Genomic DNA, 24,484 nt, shown 5'->3' with positions numbered 1-24,484 from the left:
TCATACTTTTCCCGTAGCCGAGTCTGTTCGGGTGGACTCGGAGTCGTTGCCGACGTGTGTTGACTTGTTGACCATGGAAAATTGATGTTTATTGAAGTATTTCTCTCGGGTCCTTTCTTCTGCTCGAACGCGGATTTGATCTTATTCGACGGGCCTGTGATTCTCTGGTTTCGGAGTTTCTTAGAGGTTTTTCGGGTACGAGAGGTTACTTTGATTTGCAGGCCTCGGGTTAGGTGCTATTGAAGTGCCCGGCGTTCATTTTAGTGTGAGGCTTTTGAGTAGTGGTGATCGCTGGGTTAGATACGAGCCCGGTTTTATGTAGTATTTAGATTTAGGTTTGGTGGTTGTACGATTGTATTGTATCTTTCAATTTCATTTTTAATCATTTTCAATGTACTCGCTCTCTTTCAATATTACCGTCCAATGTATGACGACCAGAGCGAGACCTTTCAATTATAATCGTTTGTGTACTTTATCGGATCTTTACGATCTTTATATATATATATATATATATATATATATACATATATATACATATATATATATATATATACATATATATATAGGGGCAGGATCAATGGGGAAGTAACCAATCGGGGGGAAGCGGGGGGAAGCAAAAAAAAAATCGTTTTTTTTGAAATTTTTTTTTTCGGCATCAAGATCACACGAAAATATGAACATTTAGAAAAGACACTTTTTGATGAATGTTATTATTTAGGCGGGAAAACGATCGACAAAAATAACATTCAAGATAATATTGTTCGTGAAGAATATGAACGTTTTTTTTCATGTTTTGTGAAGTAAAATTTTGCCCGATTTAGAGTTTAGGTTTTAGGGTTTAGGGTTTGGTGTTTTGGGTTTATGGGAGTTTAGGTTTTAGGGTTTAGGGTTTGGTGTTTTGGGTTTATTCCATAAACCCAAAACACCAAACCCTAAACCCTAAACCCTAAACCCTAAACTCTAAACCGTTCGTGTTAAAAACTCAATCTAAATCCTAAATCTAAACCCTAAATCTAAACCCTAAACCCTAAATTTCTAAACCCTATAAACCCTAATATCTAAACCCTATAAACCCTAATATCTAAACCCTAATATCTAAACCCCAATAGCTAAAACCTCAAAATACGCTCGAAAAACACGATAATTGTTATATATTACTTCTTCGAGCGTTTTCCCGCCAAAATAAAAACATTTATCACAAAGTGTCTCTACTAAATGTTCATATTTTCATCTCATCTATAATGTTCGTGAACAACGTTTTTTCAAAAAACGAAAAAAAAAAGTTTTTGCTTCCCCCGCTTCCCCCCGAATGGTTACTTCCCTCTTGATCCTACCAATATATATATATATATATATATATATATATATATATATATATATATATATATATATATATATATATATATATATATATATATATATATTAAAATGTTTGTCAAAAAAAAAAAAAAAAAAGTACACTGTTAGGTATGGTACAATCAATATACATCAGAGATAAGTAGGGAAATTAACAACTACCTCAATAGTAGACATGAAGCTTTATCAATGGAGAACTTAATTAGCCGATACCGGTTATGGCGAAAGAGGGGACATCGAAGTGTCGCGGATTAGATAGCCAATTTAACCAATCTAGGCATCTTTTTTTCATCTACATGAGGTCCACTGGAAATTTTTAGATTGTATTTCATTCACTAATGATGCTCGCGAAGCTTTGACTTTGCCAAATACGCAAGCATTGTGATCTTTTCAAATTATGTACACCCCGTTATCCACACAATAGCTTCCCAAAACGATTGTCCAAGTGTTGTTTTAATTTCTGGGTTATGTCCTTCGAAGGCATCCATCCACACAATAGCTTCCCAAAACGATTGTCCAAGTGTTGTTTTAATTTCTGGGTTATGTCCTTCGAAGGCATCCATTATAGTTGCTTATTGTCCAAGTGTTGTTTTAATTTCTGGGTGATGTCCTTCGAAGGCATCCATTATAGTTGTTTTAATAATATTTAATTATTAAAAGTTTGAAAATCGATTTATTATATATGTAAAGACTTACTTATGTAAAAGACTTGTATTAACCCCATTTATACTTACGGCCGAATAAATTTTTTTTTTCATAAAAACATTTTAGTGATTATTTATCTTAAAAATTAAAATCTATAATATTCAAATTTATATTAATTAGTGATAAATTATGCTAATAATATTATTAATACATTAATTAATGATGGATATATTATTGTATTAAACACTATTATATCAGTATATTATATATATATTAAAGGGAGATGATTCTCGCACACACTTTTTTGATCCTCGCACACCAATTTAAAGAAATGGAGTATTATTAGAAGAGTAAAAGGTTAAAACAGGTGTGTGAGGATCAAAAAAGGGTGTGTTAGAATCATCCCCCTATATTAAATTGTGAAGATTATGAATATTTAATGATATTTATTTTATATTATATTAAATATTAAATTAAAAAAAATCGGATTGCTTAATTAATCTCATTGAATTTCAATTTCAAAAGTGTTAATTTTGTTAATTAGACCATTTTTAATGGTAATGGCTGAGGTGTTTTTGTGGGGTATTTTTTTATTGAACGTCGATTTTTTAACATCAGTAGATCATTTATTTCAACGACCCTCATCATTTGCACTTAACACACACGTTCGTGCATAAACCCGAACCCGATCGACGGCATCCGGGAACACAGCCATTCGGGCAGTGGTCCGGGTAGAGGATCGTGAACGAATCCGGTAAAACTTCCTTATAGTGTCAATATATACCACCATTATTGGTGTTCAATTGGTTTAAAGAAAATCATGTCATCCCTAAGGATCGAACTCATGACCTCTCCCTATCTCATGACACAAATTACATGAGGGAACTGTTGGACTATGCCCGCAAGTTAAATTTTGATTGGTTTAAATCAAGTCACGCCAACTTCCTCCTTCCGTGATGCTATGATTAAGCCAACCAAAATTCTATCCCATCATGCCGCATTGTGACGTGATGGTGGCCAGGGGCGAATTTAGAGGGGGGCAGGGGGGGCGCCCGCCCCCAGTCGATTTCGAAATTTTAGTGTAAAAATTTGGATTTTTTTCATTTTGCCCCAAACCCAAAAGCCATTTGCCCCAAACCCAGAAGCCATTTGCCTCAAAACCTACATATTTTGCCTCAAAACCTTCAAATTTTGCCCACAATTCTCTAAATTTTGCCCCAAAACCTTCAAATTTTGCCCACAAACCTTCAAATTTTATCCAAAAACCTCAAAATTTTGCCTAAAAACCTCCAATTTTTGTCCCTAAAACTCCGTATTTTGCCCAAAAAAGTTGCTACGGTTTTAAAAAAAAAAATTTCGCCCCCGGTAAAGAAAAATCCTGCTTCCGCCACTGATGGTGGCGTGATGGAGGTGAAAAATGGTTCTATCACGTTGTGTTTTCAATTATATACTTATATAAGTGGTGAAAATTGAGTAACAAACCATATATATCACCATCGAGCTATTGGTTGTGTGGTAAAAATCCTCAATTGGTTGTTGGTCTATATCCTTGAAAAAATATGTGCAGGTTCAAATCCTGGGTGAGTTTTTTCCAAGGTGGTGCCTCTGGTATCATTCACTCTATGCGGGCCAAGCAGTTAACCTAAAGCATTCCGTGTACGCTTTGCGCAATGGATTCGAGGAGTTTCTTCCTAACGGGTGCATGGGTGGCAAATGAGATAATTCGATGCTGAACTTGCCGTTCTAAAAAAAACAAACCATATATATATGAACTCTGAATATTATGGTATATTTTTATTTTATATTAGTGGTAAATAAGATAAGATAAATAAATAAGATATATAAAGATAATATGTACTCCGTATAAAGATACCTAAATGGCTAAATCAATCTAAGCTACGTATAACGTATTTCCAAATAATATATTCTAATTCTACTATTATACCAAGCTATTTGATATTTGATTTAATTTAATGACAAACATTCTAACCCATTTAAACAATTAAATATAATGCATGCGATGATTTGGGTTTGTTTGTTATACGATACGAAATTTTTGCAGCAACAACTAATTAACAAGAGTGATCACATATTTATCTTCATTAATTAATTAATTAGATGAAGTTTAACAGCTCATAGGTGTCCTAATTCTACGTAATCTACAGATGCTATATATACATACATAAAAATCTCAATGATATCTCAATTATCATCATACTAATTTTATTTATCGAACACTTTAATTGCTGTATCATCTTCATGAAAACCATGAAGTTGTTTAGAGCTTTTCTTTTATTTTTTGTTACTTTCTTTGCACTTCAATGGTCTTCTTTAGCCATTAATGCCAAAAAGGTATACATGTTTTTTTTTATTTTTGTATTATTCATCTGCAGGAAGTCATTCATGCAAGCTTGCATGGTTGTCAAACTTTTTCTATATGATTATTGCAAAATAGTTTGGGTCTATATTGATTAATGTGTCTATATGTTTATTATTCAGTCTTATATTGTTTACTTGGGAGGAGTTGGTGATGAGTTTGAAGCATCCAAGATTCAAGCTAATCACTTTGACATTCTTGGTTCGATTTTAGGAAGGTAAATATTTGTGTGTATAAATTGGCGGATTCATTATTTTGATTGGTCAACAACATTAAATTAAATCAAATATGTGAATAAAAACAAAAACCCGGGCAAAACATTAAGAACTTTAACGTATACAAATACATTAAAATTAGGCCCTAAAAAATCAGTCGGCTATTGTTAAATACATATTATCAGGGGAGGCCCGGAGGCAGGGGCGGAACAAGAACATAAGGTAGTTTGGAGGAGGTTCAAGTTCCGCCACTGTGCGGAGGGAGTAATTTGATCGAACATGGTAACTAATTTTTTATCAGAGGGTTTTCAGGGCCTAATTTTATATTGAGAAAATTTGATCGAACATGGTAACTAATTTTTTATCAGAGGGTTTTCAGGGCCTAATTTTATATTGAGAAACATGGTAACAAGGAAACACAACTAAAATAGCTTATATTAAAATTAAACCATTTTTTTAATAACTTATATTATTCGTTAGGAGAAGTCCTAAGATAGTACGTTCTAGTACTTAAATTCTCCGGACTGGATTTGCACATAATTATTTGCACATAATTATAATAGTAAAGTATAAAAAGTAAAAAAAAAATTAAGTATAGTTATTACAGTTTTGTTGATCAAGTTGATTTATTATTTACAGCAAAGACAAGGTTGATGATGCCATGATTTATTCTTATGACAAACATATTAATGGTTTCGCTGCTGTTCTTGACGAGGAGCATGTTGCAAAACTTGCAGGTTAACATTATTATAACTAAAAAATATTCAAACTTATGTTATACTTGGAATGCAATCTGTAGATAATTATTATGAATATATGATTTATGATGATGAATTGATGATGGTGGTGGCGACGTTTGATTTTTTCTTATTAATTTACATAATTAATTATGTAGAGCATCCGGATGTTGTTTCGGTAATCGAAAGTAAAGGGCTGAAGTTACACACAACTCATTCATGGGATTTTTTAAAACTCGAAAGGGATAATGTTATCGATGCATCATCTTTATGGGCCAAGGCTAAATATGGCGAAAACATCATCATTGCTAATCTTGATACAGGTAATTTAGTGGAGACTCAAGTTCAATCCACACAGTCTACAACTTTGGGGCCTTGCCTGAAAACTTGTTTCGGGCAATATTCGAACACTAATGATTTTGCGTTTATTTATATTAATTTTGTTTTATAATTATATCAGGTGTTTGGCCCGAATCGAAGAGCTTTAGTGACGTTGGTTATGGACCCATTCCATCAAAGTGGAAGGGCGGATGTCAGAACCAAACCTTAGCTCCTTGCAACAAGTATGTATCATAGCAACCTTTTTTTCCTCTAAGAACAACATATCAATTTTTTTTTAATGTAACAAGATTTAGCTAATATTCTAAACGGGTAAACCGATAAGGTGTTCCCACTACAGCTAAACTTGTAGTTTTTGACACTTTCTGAATGAGTTTGTCACCCTTAAAAGTGTGAATATGAGTTAGAAGCGTGAAAAAATATGATGTCAAAAAATTTAGATGCTTTCGTCAAAAATTTTAAGTGTTACTAGCTTTTTGGCACTTTTATGTGTCAAAAATCAGTTATAGACGTCAAAAACATGTCAAGTTATCACGAGCTTTAAAGTATCAAAAATAATGAAACCATCAAAAGATGAAACTTTTTTTGTAGTGTCTTTTTCAACTCAAAATATGTTGCTAGTAAGGTTTGAACCTAAGACCTCTTGTGAGAGAATAAGGCCTCAACTATTAGTCGATCTATAGTTAATTTATCTAATATTCTGATTTGTTAACTTATAACTTATTGTTCTTATATTATAATGTTTGCAGTAAACTTATTGGTGCAAAGTACTTTAACCAAGGCTATCAAGCCACTAATGGAAACTTCAATTGTTCATTGAACAATGCACGTGACCACGATGGGCATGGTAGTCATACATTATCGACCGCAGGTGGTAACTTTGTTCGTGGAGTGAGTCTCAACGATATGAAGCTAGGAACCGCTAAAGGTGGTTCACCAAAAGCCCGAGTGGCTGCATACAAAGTCTGTTGGCCACCAACTAAAGATGGTGGATGTTATGATGTTGATACCGTTAAAGGGTTTGATGAAGCAATGCATGATGGTGTTGATGTACTCTCGGTATCGCTTGGTGGTACACCTGTTGATTACATCGAAGATGGTATGGCCATTGCCTCGTTCCATGCTATGAAGAACGGTATTACCGTTGTGTTTTCGGCTGGGAACGATGGACCTACTCCTGGATCCGTTACTAATGTGGCTCCATGGGTTATAACCGTTGGAGCTAGCACTATTGACCGCGAGTTTCAATCTTCAGTTAACCTTGCTAGTGGAGTTAGCCTAAAGGTTCAAATATCTCTTTAATCAGGGGGACAGAGTTGAAATACTCTCTTTGAGGGGGCTAAAAAATTTCTTCCCATTTATGTCTTATCTTTTTATATCTTTTTAAGTTAGCAAAATTTCTAAAATACTACTTATACCGGGCTAACAAGTCGGGTTGCGTGGGTTTGGTCGATACTCGAATGGGTTTGGTTTGAAACGGGTCATGGGTCGAACGGGTTAGATTTTTAAACGGGTCAAACAGGTTAGATTTTTAAATGGGTCAAATGGGTTAGATTTTTAGATGGGTCAAACGGGTCAGGTCAAAATGGGTCGGGTTAGGTCGAGACCCGGTTCTTAAAGTTTTTAAACTCGAAAACCTGTTGATAATAATATTTTTTAAAAACCTCCTAAAGGCTCCTTATGACCCGTTAAGGACCCGTTGGACATTATATATATTTGTTAGACTTCATATGGGTCTAAGTTGGACCCATTTTTTAACTTTTTTATGGACCCAATTGGTTAAATACCTAACTCAATGGACCTATTTTTCAAGCTATGAGTCTTTATTGCCGAGTAAATACCACTAAAGACCTTCACTTTTTTTCTTTTCTTTTTTTTTTTTTTTTTTTTTTTTTTTTACATAATTTGAAATTTTTTTAGGATGCCCCATGCTGTCTTTGCTTTAACATTTAGTCCTCTTTTTTTAGCTATAACATAATACATATGAACAATAATATTTTTGTTGTGCCTTTTAATTACAGGGTCTAAGCTTGTCCAAACCCTTGCCAAATACTGGATTTTATCCTCTGATCAATTCTGCTGATGCTAAAGCTGAAAATGCACCAGTGATGAACGCGTATGTTTTCCTTTTTTCTTAATTTTCTTAAATTATTTTCTTAATATTAACAGTATGTATATGTATATATGTGTAGGACCCTCTGTATGGAAGGTGCACTTGACCCGAAAAAGGTTAAAGGAAAGATTTTGGTTTGCTTAAGAGGAGTCAACACAAGAGTTGACAAAGGTAAACAAGCTGCTCTTGCTGGTGCTGCAGGCATGATTCTTTGTAATGATAAGGCCAGTGGTGACGATTTACTTGCCGATCCTCATATTCTTCCAGCTACACATATCACATATGAAGATGGTCGTCTTGTTTATAACTACCTTAACTCTACTAAGTAAGTTGCACCATTTACTTATTCATGGGGGCAATATGGGTCATGAGTCATGAACACTTTTTTGACCCATATTGAACTATGCATAAGATCTAGATTAGAAAAAAATTTCAATCAACTTACTCTATTTCTCTTTTCATATTCATCTTCGCGGCATGTGCAAAGTGTGCAGTTGAACATGGCTCAAAATTTTTACAGGCCCAATATTTTGAATGACCTATACAGAGATTGTAAAATGTAATTAGTTACAGATCATGAGTTTAAAAAGATTAGTTTATATGTACTGAAAATTTTTAGCAAGGGTCCATTTTTTATGTATTGAACATGGCCTTTGAAATTAATGAGACGACCCTGTTTATTTTGACCATTACCTAACTTGTCGACGTTTTCATCTATGATTATCGTACATAACTCTCTATTTATGTTATAAAATATGGTGTTACTGAGCTATATGTGTTTGTTGAAGCAGTAACCCAGTGGGATACATCACCCCGCCTAAACCTGTTGTAAACGTAAAGCGCGCTCCTTCTATGGCCGGATTCTCATCCAGGGGTCCGAATACCGTCACACCCGGGATTCTTAAGGTGTTTGCTTTACCAAAATTATAATTTATTTTTATCTTTTATCAAAAAGATACTAATTATCTTATCTGTATGTATGTGTGTACAGCCTGATATTACCGCACCTGGAGTGAATATCATTGCAGCATACACCGAAGATTCAGATGGTTCAGCACCTGTACATAAATACAATGTCGAATCGGGCACCTCTATGGCTTGCCCACATGTTTCTGGAGTTGTTGGCCTTCTTAAAAGCCTGCACCCTGACTGGAGTCCTGCTGCTATCAAATCCGCAATCATGACCACCGGTAAAGAAAAAAAATTGTGTTTTGAATTTATTGTCCCCTTTCTATTTTTGGTGCGTCTTAAAATAACTGTCTACTTTTAAACTTCCGCCAATCAAAAACCTTTAATGTGGTAAAAATAATATTTTGATTGGTGGAACTGTATTTTTTGTTAAACTGTGTGGTTTTTTGTGTGATAAAAAAAACATACTGTAGTAAAAACGAGGGCCCATTTCACATAGGGTAAAAGCAAACTAGCGAATTAATAAGAAAAGCACAAAAGTAAAACTAAATATGTCAAATTACTAAATTACCCCTTTGTATAAAATTGTGAAGATTAGTGTTCGTAAGGGCATATTAGTAAATAAAAATGGTGCACAATTAGTATAGTGAGTAGTAATGTTTGTTACTAGTGATTGATATTTTGGTTTTTATGTACAGCGAACGCAAGAGACAACACGGGGCGCCCAATGTTGGATGAATCTAAGATCGAGGCAAGTCCATTCAGTCGTGGAGCTGGCGATATTGATCCTAACCGTGCAATGAATCCCGGCTTGGTTTACGATCTAGGTGTAAACGACTACCTTGACTTCCTTTGCGCTATCGGATACAACCAAACCGTGATTCAGAAGTTTTCAAATAAGCCTCATGAATGTCCTGAAAATTATAGTCTCTTAGACTTTAACTACCCTTCAATAACTGTCGATAAACTTAATGGTACGGCTATTGTAACACGGAAGTTAACGAATGTGGGCCGACCTGGTGTTTATACGGCTCATGTTAAGAACCCGGCTGGGGTTTCGGTGGATGTTGAACCGAAGAGTCTTGTGTTTAAGACGAAGGGTGACGTGCAGAAGTTTGTGATGACGGTGAAAGCGGACGGCAAAAGTGATATTGAAGATTACGTTTTCGGAGAATTGGTGTGGACTAATGGGAAGCAGCATGTGAAGAGCCCTATAGTAGTTTCTGTGTAAATAGTTTGATAGTAGTTAAATGAGTAATGACTTATTGCTTGTTCTACTTAGTTATTAGAATGTAGTTACTAGTGGGATATTAGGTTTTGGCTATCTTTTTAGATAGGTGGATTTGTTAGTATTAGATAAATATTTATTCATTTACTTTTGAATGCATATGATATGTGAATTAGGTTTATGGTTACATTATCTTCTCTACAATTGTATGAAGCCTAAATGGATTTGAATTGAACAAAAAAAATTCTTGCAAATAACTGATTCAATGCCAACACCCTGCCAAATCCCTTTGCATTGTATTATCTACTATTGTATAATCTAAACATGCTAATCATTCGGATTTACCAAATAATCATAAACATATAAGCTTCACATGCTTGTTGAAAACAAAAAGACTAAAAATGACACAAGCCCTGCCCTCAAAGTAGGGGTGTGAATGGTACAGGAAAAACACGAAAAAACTAAGGACCGGACCGAGGAGTTTTGGTACGGTGTATGGTCCTTAATATTGTAACTGTAACATCCCTATGTATCTAACGACTGGTCCTTCCCTCATACACCAGGGTTGGAATGGGTATCAAGAGGTAAAGATAGTTTCGAACGTTAAGGTTGATCCGAGAGAAGTTGGTGGAGGTTACAGATTGATCAGGGATGCTCATGACATTCAGAGATACAATGCGAGTATATGACGAGGGATTATAACGACATTCCTATGTTTCTTTTATACATAATCCCCGTGGAACCACCAAGGAATGATTATGGACCTGTCACTACTCCATCATCTGCCACACCAGCAATCCCAGCAGGTACTGTGTCGAGTTGGTATCCTTGGGATAATGAGGATGTGGAGGATTTTACTCCCAAGGTCGAAGAGGTTGACGATGTTATGCCCGAGTCCTGTCCGGTTTATACTCTTGGATACGCTAGTGATGATGATGATGATGATGAGGGTACTGCACCAGAGATCTTTTCAGTATATGATAATTTGCTCAGTTATGAAGATGATAATGAGGAGATTTTAACTACCGATGTCAAAGTGGTGGAGTTGTCAAAGATGGTAGAGGATGAGGAACTTGTTATAGAGGAACCACTTGAGGAGTTACATCCTCATTTGGAATTCTTGTATTATTATGAGATTAGTAATTGGAAGACGGTGAAAGATGATCCGTTTGAGCATGATCCACACCTAAGAGAGTAACTAACCACTAACCAAACTTACATTTGGCCAATGTGAAATCATAAAACCTTGAGACTGAATGGTCTAGTTAGAATAAAAGACAAATCTTGATCAATTCTTATAAACCATTTACAAATAGACATTTTGATTAATATCCAAAAAATTAAACAAATATGGATGAATAAAGCACAAAACTTAGCTAATGCTTATCAACCATTTGAAAAGGGGGCGTTTTGATTAATATCTCAAAAATTAAACGAGTATAGATGTGAATATGAGATCATTCGATCCATTGTTATCGACATTTAGAGATGAGTAGGCTATCTAGTTGGCATTTTGTCTAAGATACGTCTATTAGCATCTTCAACGGATACATCAAATGTTACACAAAATAAGTTGTACAAGAAAGATATGCCAAATTTGATTTTCATTACAATGTTTGTGCTAAACTATTGTAGTGTAAACCAACATAATAAAATTGCACCTTATGAAGGTACCTAAATATAATTGGTGAAACATTTACCTGGATTATAAACCAAACTTCGTGTGAACAGATTCTCTTTTGCCACCAAAATTCACACAACTTTTGGTGCATACATCCTGAACTTTATTTTAAAACTTGCACCAAAAATTCAGTTTAACAAAGTAAACAACCTCAAGAAAACTTCACACAATATGCATGAGACACCTTTTAGGTGCTCTACAAAAAACACAAGGTTACCATAAAAGACATATCTGATTCAAATGTAACAACCCTTAAAAAAAGACCCCATCTTACTAAGATATAACTACAACAAAAAATTAAAAATTCATAATCTTAACCATTTTGTTATGTATCTAGTTATGATCAACTAATAATTAATAAACACCGACTTTTTTCACCGACTGTAGTAAAACAACCTAAGATTAACTCTATAATCCATGTTAAAAATGGCAAAACATATAACCTAACCATTTTCAAACATGGAGTCTTATTTAAAAGCACAACATCAATCTTGTGTGACGCGTTTAAACAGGGGATAGAAAATGGACCCTGGCAAGAAGATACTCCTTTCCAGATATCCAAACGCCGGTCTGTGACCATTGGATGTCCTCCCAATCAAGATTCTCTTCCAACACCTACAACAACAGTAACAATTTTTTCTTTTTTTCTTTTTGAAACACAATTTAAAACCAGAATTATGTATCATGACAAGGTTGCGAAAATAGTTACTCGGGGAGTACTCAGTCGGGACTTTTCAGGGAGTACCTGAAACTCGGGGGTATTCAGATGTTGACCAAGTTTGACTTTGACCGATTTTGACTGACTTTTCCGAGTAATCCCGGTAATCCCGAGTGTTGACCAAGTTTTGACCGAGTTTTGACCAAGTTTGACCAAGTACTTGCCAAGTAATGCCGAGTTCTGCAACACTAATCATGAAAAACAAAGAAGAATAACTACGTACCTGTAAATGTTCAGGTGGTAATGGGATGCCAATGGAGCGCATAACTGTCTGGGGAAGAGGCTTCTTACACTCTGACCATCTGAATACATCCATCATATTATGATTACTATTATTATTGCTAGTATTATTAATATTATCGCTATCAACTCCATTTGTCTCCGCTTCGTTAGCATGTGGGGTTGCTTTCACTATCTTCTCTCCATTAAAGCAAAGCTCGTACCTTTATGATAAATAAGAGAACCAAAAACACTATTAAAAAATAAACAAAAATTGAAGTGTAGAAGATAGATTTGGCTCCATGACATACGAATATAGTATATCGTGAATTACAGCCATGTTACCTGCGTGTACGGCTTTCCAAGTACAAAACTTCGCCCTTTTTCAATCTTGCTGAGGTAAATAGAGGCTTCTTCAGACCTTTGTCCGCAATTGCACTTATACTATACTTGATCCTTCAAACACACAACCTTACACGTCACTCACATACATAGCAATTAAATATAACTTGCAAGTATATAAGTCTAAAAATATACACATGGAAAATAAAGATGCCCCTTGAATAAAAAGACATACCAGGGTTCATTGCAAAGGTTGTATTGTAAAGTCACTTCTCGCACAAATCTTTGCTGACGAAGAGCGTTCTATAAAAATAAAAAGAAAATGAATATTGTAAGGTATACAACTAGTATCTTAAGGGAGACTGTAACGCGGTTTTTTCCCAGCTACTTTTTAAATGGGCTTGCGGTTTTTGTTTACACTAGAACAAGGCCACACTAAAAGTCAACTTTTGACCCACTTTGACCCAAGTCACCAAAATTTGAGCCGACTTTAGACCATTGCCCGACTTATTAAACGTTTTTCTTCGAATCATGACGGGCTAATCACCAAACCGCAGTTTACATCCACAACTAAATGTAAATATTTATATATATATGTTGAAAAGCATGATGAAGGATATAATACCGATGCAGCAGCTCTAGTGGTCATTGTGCGTTCAACCACAACAGGAGCAAGAGTAGGTTCCACGGTGGAAGTATGTGTAAGACAAGGTTCGAGATCAATTGTCCCACCACCTTTCTGTTATTTAATAAAATAAAAAAAGAAAATCATAAAAAAAAAGAAATGGGGTAAGTGAAAGAATGTTGATGTGTGTGTGTGTGTGTGTGTATATATATATATATATATATATATATATATATATATATATATACAGCAAATGTTTCTCACCTTCACAATGTAACATCGCTCTACGCAATAACTGCAACCAATAGCGGCCCCCCACGCACGAGAACGGACATTGTTTCTCAATGAAGAAACGTAACCTACGAATGTATGAAAATATTGTCATATCGCTAGTAAATTATCAACCTTAACAAAGCCGATAAAGAAGTTTGAACAAATAAAGACTTAAACTTTATAGTTGTATCATGAACTTAATAATAGAGTACAACATTATACAAACAATACAGTATATCAACATACAATCTTGTGGAGGGAGCACTCTGACAGTAGCTCGCAACTCGAGAATAGCAGATGAAGGAGGAGATGCAGTTGGACGACAGTAGCCAGTGTGCATTAGAACTGAATTTAGAAGTGAATATAAAACAAAATCATAAGTTACTATTTCATATTTCATAAACTATGTAAATGTAAATTTTAACTAAAGGTGTCATAAAAAAACCGAAATGAGGTATACCGGCAACAAGATCAGAGTCATCAGTGTATATATCGGTGCCCCATAGCTGTCCACCTTTAACCTGCACATTCAGTTTACAACTCAAACACGGAAGTTGGAAACTTTATAACCAGGAAATTACAGCAAAAGAAACAAAAAAAAAAAAAAGATGAAAATTTGGGACTTTATAGTTTAAGGATAGTTATTCACTTGCTGTCATATTACAAGTAATCAATGGTTAAACATGATTAAAAGAAAATGGCTTACTTGGCGGTTAGTAGCACAAACATGCTCAGCAGGTATTCGGATTTCAAGAGTAGGGCCCGTTTTTGAGCTTTCAGATGTTTTAGATGGTTCATATTCCTTCCACAGTTTTATTAATTCTTGCATGCATTCACCAACTCTGTATACTACAGTTGACAGATCACCTTTACCTAACAACGTTAAGTGGATATATAATTAAGTGAATCCATAACAACACTAATTACAGGTTGTGCAATAACAAATAAATAAATAAATGCTAGCCTAGGCAACTCAAACTTACAATCAAGAAACAAAACCTATGAGACACAAATAATTATTAGAAAAACAACATAAAGTCGAACACTTAATATTGCAGTGAAATTTCCCAAATTAGGAAGATTTTTCACTAAAACTAACAAAGGGACGCTTGTTTCATATTGATAATCAATATGTTACCATGAAGAATAGATTCGTTAATATTTGGCATGTATGATTAATTAACATTTAGAGTTTAAACTAACTAAGAGAGATTGGGATTTTTCATGGATTATCAACTGAAGCCCTAAATTAATAGAAAATAAATGTGTGTTCCAAACACCATTATTCGTACATCCCTAAAAAATATATATTAGCTTTCTATTTGAAAACGATGAGTTATTCTTGATTAATCATCAAGCTGTAACGTTTAAACCCATAAATGATAGCCGAGTGGTAAGGGTTCACGCACTACAAGACGAACCCTACACAATTCCTGGGGTTCTATCCTAATAAGATTCAATTCTTGTGTCGCACACAAACTGCTAAAGAAACTGAGAAATGTTTACCTAAGACATGGGTTTGAGCAGTATCTGTGCTCATCGGGATGACGTAGCCAGTTGTAGAACAGTGAATACCCAGTTACGAAGAAGAAAGAGTTGTTCGGTTAGGTTTAAAAGGGTTATTTACTTTGAAATGTGATATGACATTACTGAAAAGATACATTAAAAGCCAAAGGTCACGTGTGCGTTATAGGCAAACCTTTTTTTATTATTAAAGTTTGTGTGCAAATATATCCTAATAAGAAATGCATTGTTAAACTTTCACTCTGACCTAATCTTGACCACATTGGGCACACTAAATCAATAAGGTAAGAATGTAAATCCTACACCTATACTTCTAAGGAACCTCTGTACAAGTTCGAGAGGTCATATAAACAATAATATAAAACAGGGCTCGACCATGTCCATCCACCTAATGCACTTAAAAGATATAAGATTTTCCAAAATTGATAACCCGCCTTCACATAGTGATATGAATTAAAATATATCCAAAAAAGGTCAGGGTAATATATTACAAAAGTTGAAGGGTTAGAGTATTGAATTATTACTATTTATTTAGTAATTAGTTTCCATATTCTACCAACTTATGTACCATGTTTCTTAATAAACGAGTCAGTACCAAATAGCTTTTCTGCTTAGCTTCTTCAACCTCATCTCATTTCTAAATGAGCTTTGGTAGACATGGCCAATTTCTCATGCCATTCGACCAGTTGATGAAGGGTTTCTAGATGTTTAACATAATCAAGAGCGAAAATGCGAATAGCTACTTCTCTCTTTAGTGCTTCAATCCTCTTAAACTGAAGTTGGTTCTGTTGAGCTTTTTGAAGAGCAGCTTGATATTCTAGAGCTTGTTCATGAATGAGAATTTTTTTACCCAGTTCAACCCGATCTTCACGGGTAGCCTTTAGTTTATCACCCACCATACTATAAAAATCAGCAATTCGCCAGATAGCAACTGGATAGTCACCAGAAGGGCAGAAGGCATACCAGATGAAACGGTTGGTGCTGTTTGAGTTGATGGAGGTAGTGTAGATTGAGTAGTGTTGCAGAAATCGGCCAACTCGGCCAAGAACTCGGGGAGTTCTCGGTTTCAGATCGGTGTCGAGTTCTCGGGCCCTAACTCGGCAAAAAAATCGGTCAACGACCGAGTCAAGTCGGTCAACGGCCAAAAAATCGGAAAAAATTGGTAAAAATCGGTTAAAAATTGGAAAATCGGTTAAAAACTCGGTCAACTGAGAGCTACGTTTTTTATTTGACTTAAACTTTTAACCCTTGTACTTACCAAACTAATCCTCTACTCTATTTAAATATAGACTTTTAACCCTCTATTTTAATTTATTTAATGTTTTCATTAAATATATACACTTTATACCATATATTTTAAATTTTATTATTTTTATATCTAAAAGTCAACATTAGTCAACATCCGAGTTCTCCCCCGAGAACTCCCCGAGTTGCCGAGAAGTCCTCTAAAAGTATGTGCTGCGTTCTCCCCGAGAAGCGATTTCTTCAACCTTGAGATTAAGGTGTTGATTAAGATAGTTTTGTTGCAACTGCCTGCCTTAACTGTCTCTTGAATAAGAGGAATCAGTTGTTGAACAGTTTGTTGGACAATTTGAGAGACAATCAGATTGATGTCTTGAACAGATAATCTTGAAGATGACATAATTGCAGGAGGTGATGATTGATCATCATCACCAACAGGAGGAACATCCTTAAGGTGAGAAATATCAACATTGTCTTGATCAACGATTTGAGCAGCAACAGGATGTGGTTCCACCACTCGAGGAAATGTTTTAGCCTCAGCAGTTCCAGGAATAAAATCAGGTAGATCTGGTGCAGAAGAGCCTATTATAGCAGCAGATGGAACAGTAACATGGTTTACGTTATCAGAAATAGTAGAACCGTGTCCATCCAATTAATGCACTTAAAAGAGAGAAGATTTTCCAAAATTCATAACCCATCTTCGCATGGCGATACGAATAAAAAATCCAAAGAGGTCGGGGTAATATAATGCAAAAGTTATAGGTTTAGAGTATTGAATTATTAACTAACTTATTTAATACTTAGTTTCTTTTGGTCATTAGTTTCCATATTGTACCGACTTATTTACCATGTTTCTTAAAACAAGTTAAGAGTATTTGTTTACTATTTATAGTTCATCAGAGTTATAATATCATTATGGCGTTATGGGGATGAATTTTTCTGAGTCTTACACTTTAGGAGATCCCAATTCGAATTGTACGACCAATCTTGGTATTTAATATTATCTTTTTATCTAAATAGGAATAAGAATACCGGGTTCGTACCAATACCTATTAAGCCTAAGTAAATTATAAATTCATGACGGTACTTCAATGGATGAGAATGCTATCCTATCCTGGCATCTATGAAGATTAGGAAAAAATACAGAGCTTCTATGGTTAGCAAGTACCAATAATACATCAAGTAGTTATGGCTATGAATCAGAAAACATGTATGTGTTTCTCAAGATGCGTATCACTGAATTAAAAATATAAATAATCCAAGTTCAAGCACTTAAATTCTAGATGATACCTAATTAGTTAGCAAAATATAATCTAATAGAACAATAAAATCCGTTGTAAATACAATGCTTTACTTACTTAGCATGCCATTTTTGGATACTAGTGTACTTTAGGCTTGTGAATAGGCCTCTTTCGATTTGGCGGGCCTAAACCGTTTTTAATATACAAGGTTTAGTAAAAAAGTCAGATTATTCCTTATACGCTTATATAAACCTGAATCACTTGAGAGCCATAAAACTAATAATTGGATTTGTTCTTAGTGCTTTTCTAGGCTTTCAGGGAAAGGAGACTAACAGACGTATTAACTACCAACACCTTAAACAGATGAGTAAACTAAAGCAAGATAAAAAGTTAAATAATTACGAAACACAAACTGAAACAGAGATATATTTGCACCGTAGATAGCTATAAGTTACTATGAACAAGCATAAAACCATCTGACCAGTTGTTCAAAAAGATAATCTGCTTACCAGTAGACCTGCAAAGATTTAACAGAAATGATAAGTCACCAGATGTTTAAAGCTATAAAACAACGTTAATAGATATTATCTTAGAGCATTATAAAGGATTGTAATTCATGTTTTGTAACGACTTAGATTTATGGTAATTCTCTACCGCCGTAATTGCACAGAACTGAAAATAAGAAAGATATACCATACTCAAGTATAAAACATCAAGTCAACTAAGGAAAAATCATCAATGGTTATATCATATGAATCACATCGAAGAGAAAGCATACATAATTAATTTGCTATAAATGACACGTATAACAAGTCAAATTTTAGAAATAAGTAATTGATTATAAACTTGAATAAAAGACTGTACCCGTCGTTATCTTGCGCACGAGATCTAAACCGTGGGTCCCGATTTCCACCCAACGGACTACCTCTGGGTCGAAGCATCCGTTTCCGTTGTTGAACACCGTAATTAAAACCGTCCCGTTCTTTATCAACATTACCGTCCACATCCATCCCATCATCTGAATCTTTATCAAACCCCTTGTTTCGCTTCTCACCTTCAACATCATCTTTCTCCGTTTTCTTGTCTTTATTTTCTCCATCCGTAATTTTCTGCTTCAACGATAAATTATCCTGATCTGTAACTTTGGATGATAATGATACATCCACATCTTTTTTATCATTATGCAAACCCTCTTTATCTTTATCTCTTGCTTTCTCCTTTTCTTTCTGTAGATCTTTTCGGTCGGTTTCTCGTTCCTTTGTTAGATCTTTCGTCTCACTATTAACGTTACTCTGACCCACGTTCCTATCTTTATTATCGTCTCCCCATTCCCGATGTTTCCCATCTTTCCTTTTCCTATCCCTCTCTTTAAGCCTATCCTCGGTTTTCACATCAACCTTGTTTTCAGAAACAACCTCACGAGCTTCTGTGTAATCCTTTTGTTCTGTAGTCAACTCCATTTGACCATGCACATTACTACTGCGTGATACGTGCCATTGTTGATCCAAATTTCCACCAGACGTATCAGAATACTTCCATGACTTGTGGTGATCTTTCGCTTCTTTCCAGTTTATCTGACTATTCATCGGATTGTACGCATCCTTATGATCAGAATAAGCATCTCTCTCATATTTCACCTCTTTATGATCATCCCCTTTGTTCGTATACCTAACATCTTTATCACTTTTAGCACCTTGATACAATTCTTTCGAATCTGCCTTCACGTCACGATTTTCAACCTTCGGATCTCTAACATTACCAACATTATCCCTAGAATCTCTTGACTCGACCCGTTCTTCAGGTTTGACAGCATGATCAGATTTGGGATCGTTCAAGGTCGACGTTTGCATCCGGTACATTGGAAGCAACGGTGATCTTCTAGTGTCCGTTTCAGTCCGCGGAACTTTTGGCATGCGTGCATCGTGCCCGATATCAAAGGAACCGGCATGATATTCACTAGGAGCAGATGGATTAGTCGCCAGCTTCGCATTTGCGGGCCCCATGCTGGAGTATGAACCAGAATCATCTTGCGTATGAGAATATCTTGCAACGGAGGGATGTGGATGACCTCCAGTATCCTCATGCACCCTCTTATTAGGTGTACCACTCATACTGATCCTGCAAAATCAGAGGATAAACTTTCTTTATATACACTCAATGGATCAACGTACCTAAAAGAGAATGAACTAATAACAGGAAGGAAAAAAAAAACCCAATATATCAGGAGTGAAATGACGAGTAAACAGGGCAGAAAAGTATTCAACTTCACCAAATTTCTCATTTCAGGTGCTCAACAATCGTTTGATTAACTAAAGGCAACAAAGTTTTTTTACCTCCAACAAAAGGGAGTTAATTTAAACTGATTTTGAAATTTAAGTATCCTTTTTACATGTTAACTTACGGATTGTTTGCGTGGTGTGGTACATAAAAAATGGCTTTTTTGATGGTAAAAAACAAGAAAAATGCAGCACCACCTTTTAAAAAGCATTAGTGATGCAGTGATGCTTCAAAGGGTAAAAAAAAATCCTTTTTGGGCAAAATTTGAAAGTTTTGGGGCAAAAGTTGGAGAATTTTGGACAAAATTTGAAGGTTTTGGGGCAAAATATGTAGGTTTTGAGGCAAAAAAAAATTCACTGGTGGCAAAGTCGAAAAATCCAAAAATTTTACACTGAAAAAAAAAATCCACCGGGTGCGGGCGCCCCCCTCCCCCCAAGTAGTTTCGCCCCTGTAAAAGAGTACCAAAAATGAGAAATTTGGTAAAGCTTGGTACTTTTTGTGCCACTAATAATCCTAATATGAGGAGCTAAATATTCATAAGAAGACATTGATTTACTAACATCTGCAACTTTGATTCCATTAACATTAACATCATATTCATTTGATATAATTGTTAATCAAAGATACAGAATTATTGAATCAAAGCTTCTCATATTATTATTATTATATTGTTATTATAAATGTATAGAATTTAGGGCACAACAACGCATTTATAAATCCACAAATTTCATCCAAATTTCGTAATAACAATTAAAATTAATATAAACATGATACTAATTACAACATAAGCTTTCAATTCACGCAAATCATAAGGTATCAGGCACAATTACAACAATGAGACGCACTTAAAAACTCCAATTAATCAAATAATGATAGAAAATGTACAGAAATTAAGAAATATGTGAGTAAAGTGACCACCTTGATGTTAATTTCGGAATTAGGGTTTGTAAAACAGAATGAAAAAATTGCAGATAGAAACTTACTGAAGAATAAGCAGAAAGCGAATGAATGAATTCTAGGAAATATGTGTTTTACAAAAAACTTGTAAATTTATAAAGGGAATATTAGTACTCCGTATCATTGATTTTAGACAAAATTTCAGGGATGGTCCTGTGGTTTGTATTATGTTACAGAAAAAGTCCCTGTGCTTTGTTTTCGTTAAAGATGGTTCCTGTGATTAGCATTTGTTTTATCGATGGTCCTTATCCCTAACGATTGTTAGTAAAATTCATTAACTTTTGACATGTAGTATCCATGTGAGGGTATAAACCTCGTATTAACTAAATCCTTTCTCTTATCTTTTTTCTTATCTCTTACCACACCTAAAGTTTTCATATTTCATCTCAGAACCCTGTCAATATCATATTTTTACTCAACATTCTCACATTCCAAAATCAAATCACACTAAGATGTTAGCTTCTTTTTTAATCCCTAAAAACTACAACAAACCACTTAAATTAAGAAAAAACGTAAAGGTATGAATCATGAAATTTAACCCTAAATCAGAAATACAAATAACGTAGGTTAGAGAAGGGAGAAGATCTGAAATAATTAGCCTGTAAGAAGCGAAGACACAAATGCAGGTTGTGAGTGATATTACTAAATTAAAAATATACATATTTTTATACCTTAAATCGGGTGATTATTTATCGGATTAGATATTCATTGTCATTCCTAGTGATGTGTAGTTGTGGGAGAGATTTATGTTGACATGACGGTGTTGTGAGAAGGTCTTTTGTTATAGTAATATTTGTGGATAGTGTTGTGGAGTGGTGTAAGGCTGTAAATGAGTTGAACTACTCGCGAGTTATTCAAGTTTGACTCGTTAAAAGTTCGATTCGAGTCTAGCCTAAACGATCTCGTGCCCAAGCTCGAGCTTCAAATCTCGAGCTCGAACAAACACACGAGCCTAGTTGATTTTTTTCATATATACTAAATATTATTTTTGTATAGATATAATATATAAGTATATAGTAATATTTATTATTATATGAATGATAGTTTAAATAACAATATTAAATACATATGGCTATATGTGGATAAAAATTACCTAACAATAAATATGGAATAAAATTAATTAACTAATGAGTCCATCTCGAGCCGAGCTCGAGCTTAATATATTAGGCTCGAACCAATCCGAGCTTGATCTCTTTAAAAATCTAAATGAGCTGAGCTTAAGCATAGGCGAGCTCGAGCTCAGCTGTTTTACACCCCTAGCTATATGTGTGTTGTGCTTCAGGAAGTGCATTGCACAAGCATGGCGGGATTGCTGATTTTTCATTAACAATTCATTATTTTGTTTTTTTAGAACGACAATTTTGGCATCGAATCCTCACACTTGCCACCCACACACCCGTTAGGAAGAAACTCCTCACATCCACCGCGCAAAGCGTACCCGAAATGCTTTAGGTTAACTGCTTGGCCCGCACAGAGTGAAGGATACCAAAGACACAACCTTAGAGAAAACTCCTCGCTCAGGATTTGAACCTGCACCTATTTTTCAAGAATACGGGCCCAAAACTAACCGAGGCTTTTTACCACTCAACCAATAATTCGGTGGTAATTCATTATTCTGTTCTGCAACTAAGAGAAATGTGTTAAGATCAGCGTATTTTTGAAACTTTTGCAATCTCAAATTTGTTTGCAAAGTGATGCTTGGAGCATTAATTGTGGAGAAAGTTTTCTCCAACATGTTAGCTTCGCTGATTTTATGCCCACGGAATTTAAGTTGTGAATATGTATTATACAGAGCTGAGTTATATTCATTTACTTTCTTAAAATTCTGGAACCTTAAGGTTCTCCATTGATCCATAGCAGCAGGAAGTAAAACTTCTTTTTGATTATTAAATCTGCTTTTATGCCCTTCCCATAGAACTTGTGGATTTTCTTCAGTCACATAATTATTCTGTAAGCAATCATCAATATGTTGATGAATAAAGCAACATGTCGTTTGTTCTTTTTCAGAACAAGTGTTATTTTCTTTTATGACATCTATAATGCCAATTGATTTAAGATGCATTTTCACTTTTATAACCCATGACATGTAGTTCTTTCCAGTTGATTCTAAAGGAGTAAATTTAAGCTTTTCCAGATTCGCCATTTCCTATTATCAAAATTAAAATAAACAACATGATAAATTAGAATCAATTTATATTCATAAGTAGCAAACAACAGAATAATGGCAGAATTACAAATAATATAACGCCAAGAGAATGGTAGAATAAATAAACTTCATCTCGTGGTATACTGAAAACAAGGATGATACATAGCATGATCAATACAATAGGGAAAATCATCCTCGGGTGAATCATCTTTACAAAAACTTTTGAGAGTAGTAATCTGAGAAAATGAAGATTGATTTGTGAAAATGTGAAAACGAAGATGTTTAATTTATATTTAAAAAATATAGTTATTGTAACGTCGTCAGTTGACGTTAACAACTGTTATGTATCCGTTGTATTAAACATGATTTTAATAAATAAAAAAAAATACGCTTACTTTAAATACGGTTAGTATAAATACATTTAGTATAAATGTATTTAGTATATTAAATAATTAACATAAGAATCATGATAAATATAAAGGATAAATGTTAGTATGCATAAATAATGAATTTAAGAAATAATATGCATAAAATAAATAATGATTAATGTAAGTAATCATAAATAAATGCTAAATAACATACATATAAATATTAGTAAACATAAATGATAATTAGGCGACAATGTCGACCATATATCATTCATGCGGTATAATCGACCATATATCACAGAGGTGGCAGAGCCAATCATATTTAATATAAATGTTAATGTTATTGTGCTGATAACATGGTATAATTAATGAGTTTATAACTACCTTTAGTAACGTAGTCTCTAATTAGAGAATAACATGAAGAAAAAGGGAGAGAGTATATGTATATGAAAATATGTATTCGAAAAGTGTATCGTATGCAATATCACATGATACATATTTATAGTACAAATATTTACTGTTCAACTATTACGAGTATACATTCATTTGGATTGTGTGAAAATTGTCAGTCATCATGATATTACGCAAATTAGTCATATCTTTAGTCGTAATATCAAGTTCATTTGATGTTCATTTCGTATGTAAATTTAGATTCAGTCCATAATTATGATAAACTTGAAGAAACATGCTAGAATGAAGATGAAACAGCTCAGAAATCCAATAACAGCAAATAAACAGGCTGTGCGCGCCGCGAACAGTAACCGCGCACCCCTTCGCGCAAGTATGAATTGATCAGAAATCTTATAAAATGAAAACCAGCGTGCGCCCCGTGCAAAATTCAACTGTGCGAGCCGCTCACAACTGAGCGCGCCGCGCACCCCTGCGGCGCACAAGTCAAAATAATGGTGCGATCGTTAGCTGTAAAGTTAAAGTGAAGTACGTAAGAGTGCGC

At 34.6% G+C, this 24,484-nt stretch overlaps 2 protein-coding genes across 2 annotated transcripts; one reads left to right on the top strand and one right to left on the bottom strand.

The window, feature by feature from the left end:
* The first annotated feature begins 4,269 nt into the window (after positions 1-4,269).
* LOC139874780 (subtilisin-like protease SBT5.4) lies at positions 4,270-9,922 on the top strand. The gene is made up of 12 exons (XM_071862179.1): positions 4,270-4,353; positions 4,395-4,406; positions 4,501-4,595; positions 5,233-5,330; positions 5,489-5,653; positions 5,791-5,893; positions 6,419-6,953; positions 7,691-7,785; positions 7,862-8,107; positions 8,574-8,688; positions 8,774-8,972; positions 9,390-9,922. Exons 1-12 carry the CDS (start codon positions 4,270-4,272, stop codon positions 9,920-9,922), a joined length of 2,280 nt encoding a protein of 759 aa, XP_071718280.1.
* A 1,930-nt stretch (positions 9,923-11,852) lies between these two features.
* On the bottom strand, positions 11,853-21,017 carry LOC139876411 (uncharacterized). Its single transcript, XM_071863723.1, has 12 exons — positions 20,980-21,017; positions 18,649-19,902; positions 18,294-18,301; positions 14,484-14,650; positions 14,238-14,298; positions 14,024-14,122; positions 13,769-13,863; positions 13,505-13,618; positions 13,115-13,182; positions 12,883-12,993; positions 12,542-12,761; positions 11,853-12,215 (listed from the first exon to the last, which is right to left on the bottom strand). Exons 2-12 carry the CDS (start codon positions 19,893-19,895, stop codon positions 12,105-12,107), a joined length of 2,301 nt encoding a protein of 766 aa, XP_071719824.1. The 5' UTR covers positions 19,896-19,902; positions 20,980-21,017; the 3' UTR covers positions 11,853-12,104.
* Between the last annotated feature and the right edge of the window lie 3,467 nt (positions 21,018-24,484).

The sequence above is a fragment of the Rutidosis leptorrhynchoides genome, chromosome 11 (assembly GCF_046630445.1).
Source record: "Rutidosis leptorrhynchoides isolate AG116_Rl617_1_P2 chromosome 11, CSIRO_AGI_Rlap_v1, whole genome shotgun sequence".
Lineage (NCBI taxonomy): Eukaryota > Viridiplantae > Streptophyta > Magnoliopsida > Asterales > Asteraceae > Rutidosis > Rutidosis leptorrhynchoides.
The sequence above is the reverse complement of the archived record's forward strand: the minus strand, read 5'-3'. Positions and strand labels throughout refer to the sequence as shown.

Coding starts and splice junctions, on each gene's coding strand:
- LOC139876411 (XM_071863723.1), bottom strand. CDS start 19,895: ATGAGTGGTACACCTAATAAGAGGGTGCATGAGGATACTGGAGGTCAT. Junction 14,299..14,483: donor TTTGTGCTACTAACCGCCAA/GTAAGCCATTTT, acceptor CTGAATGTGCAG/GTTAAAGGTGGACAGCTATG. Junction 14,123..14,237: donor TGACTCTGATCTTGTTGCCG/GTATACCTCATT, acceptor TTCTAAATTCAG/TTCTAATGCACACTGGCTAC.
- LOC139874780 (XM_071862179.1), top strand. CDS start 4,270: ATGAAGTTGTTTAGAGCTTTTCTTTTATTTTTTGTTACTTTCTTTGCA. Junction 5,654..5,790: donor CATTGCTAATCTTGATACAG/GTAATTTAGTGG, acceptor TAATTATATCAG/GTGTTTGGCCCGAATCGAAG. Junction 6,954..7,690: donor CTAGTGGAGTTAGCCTAAAG/GTTCAAATATCT, acceptor TTTTAATTACAG/GGTCTAAGCTTGTCCAAACC.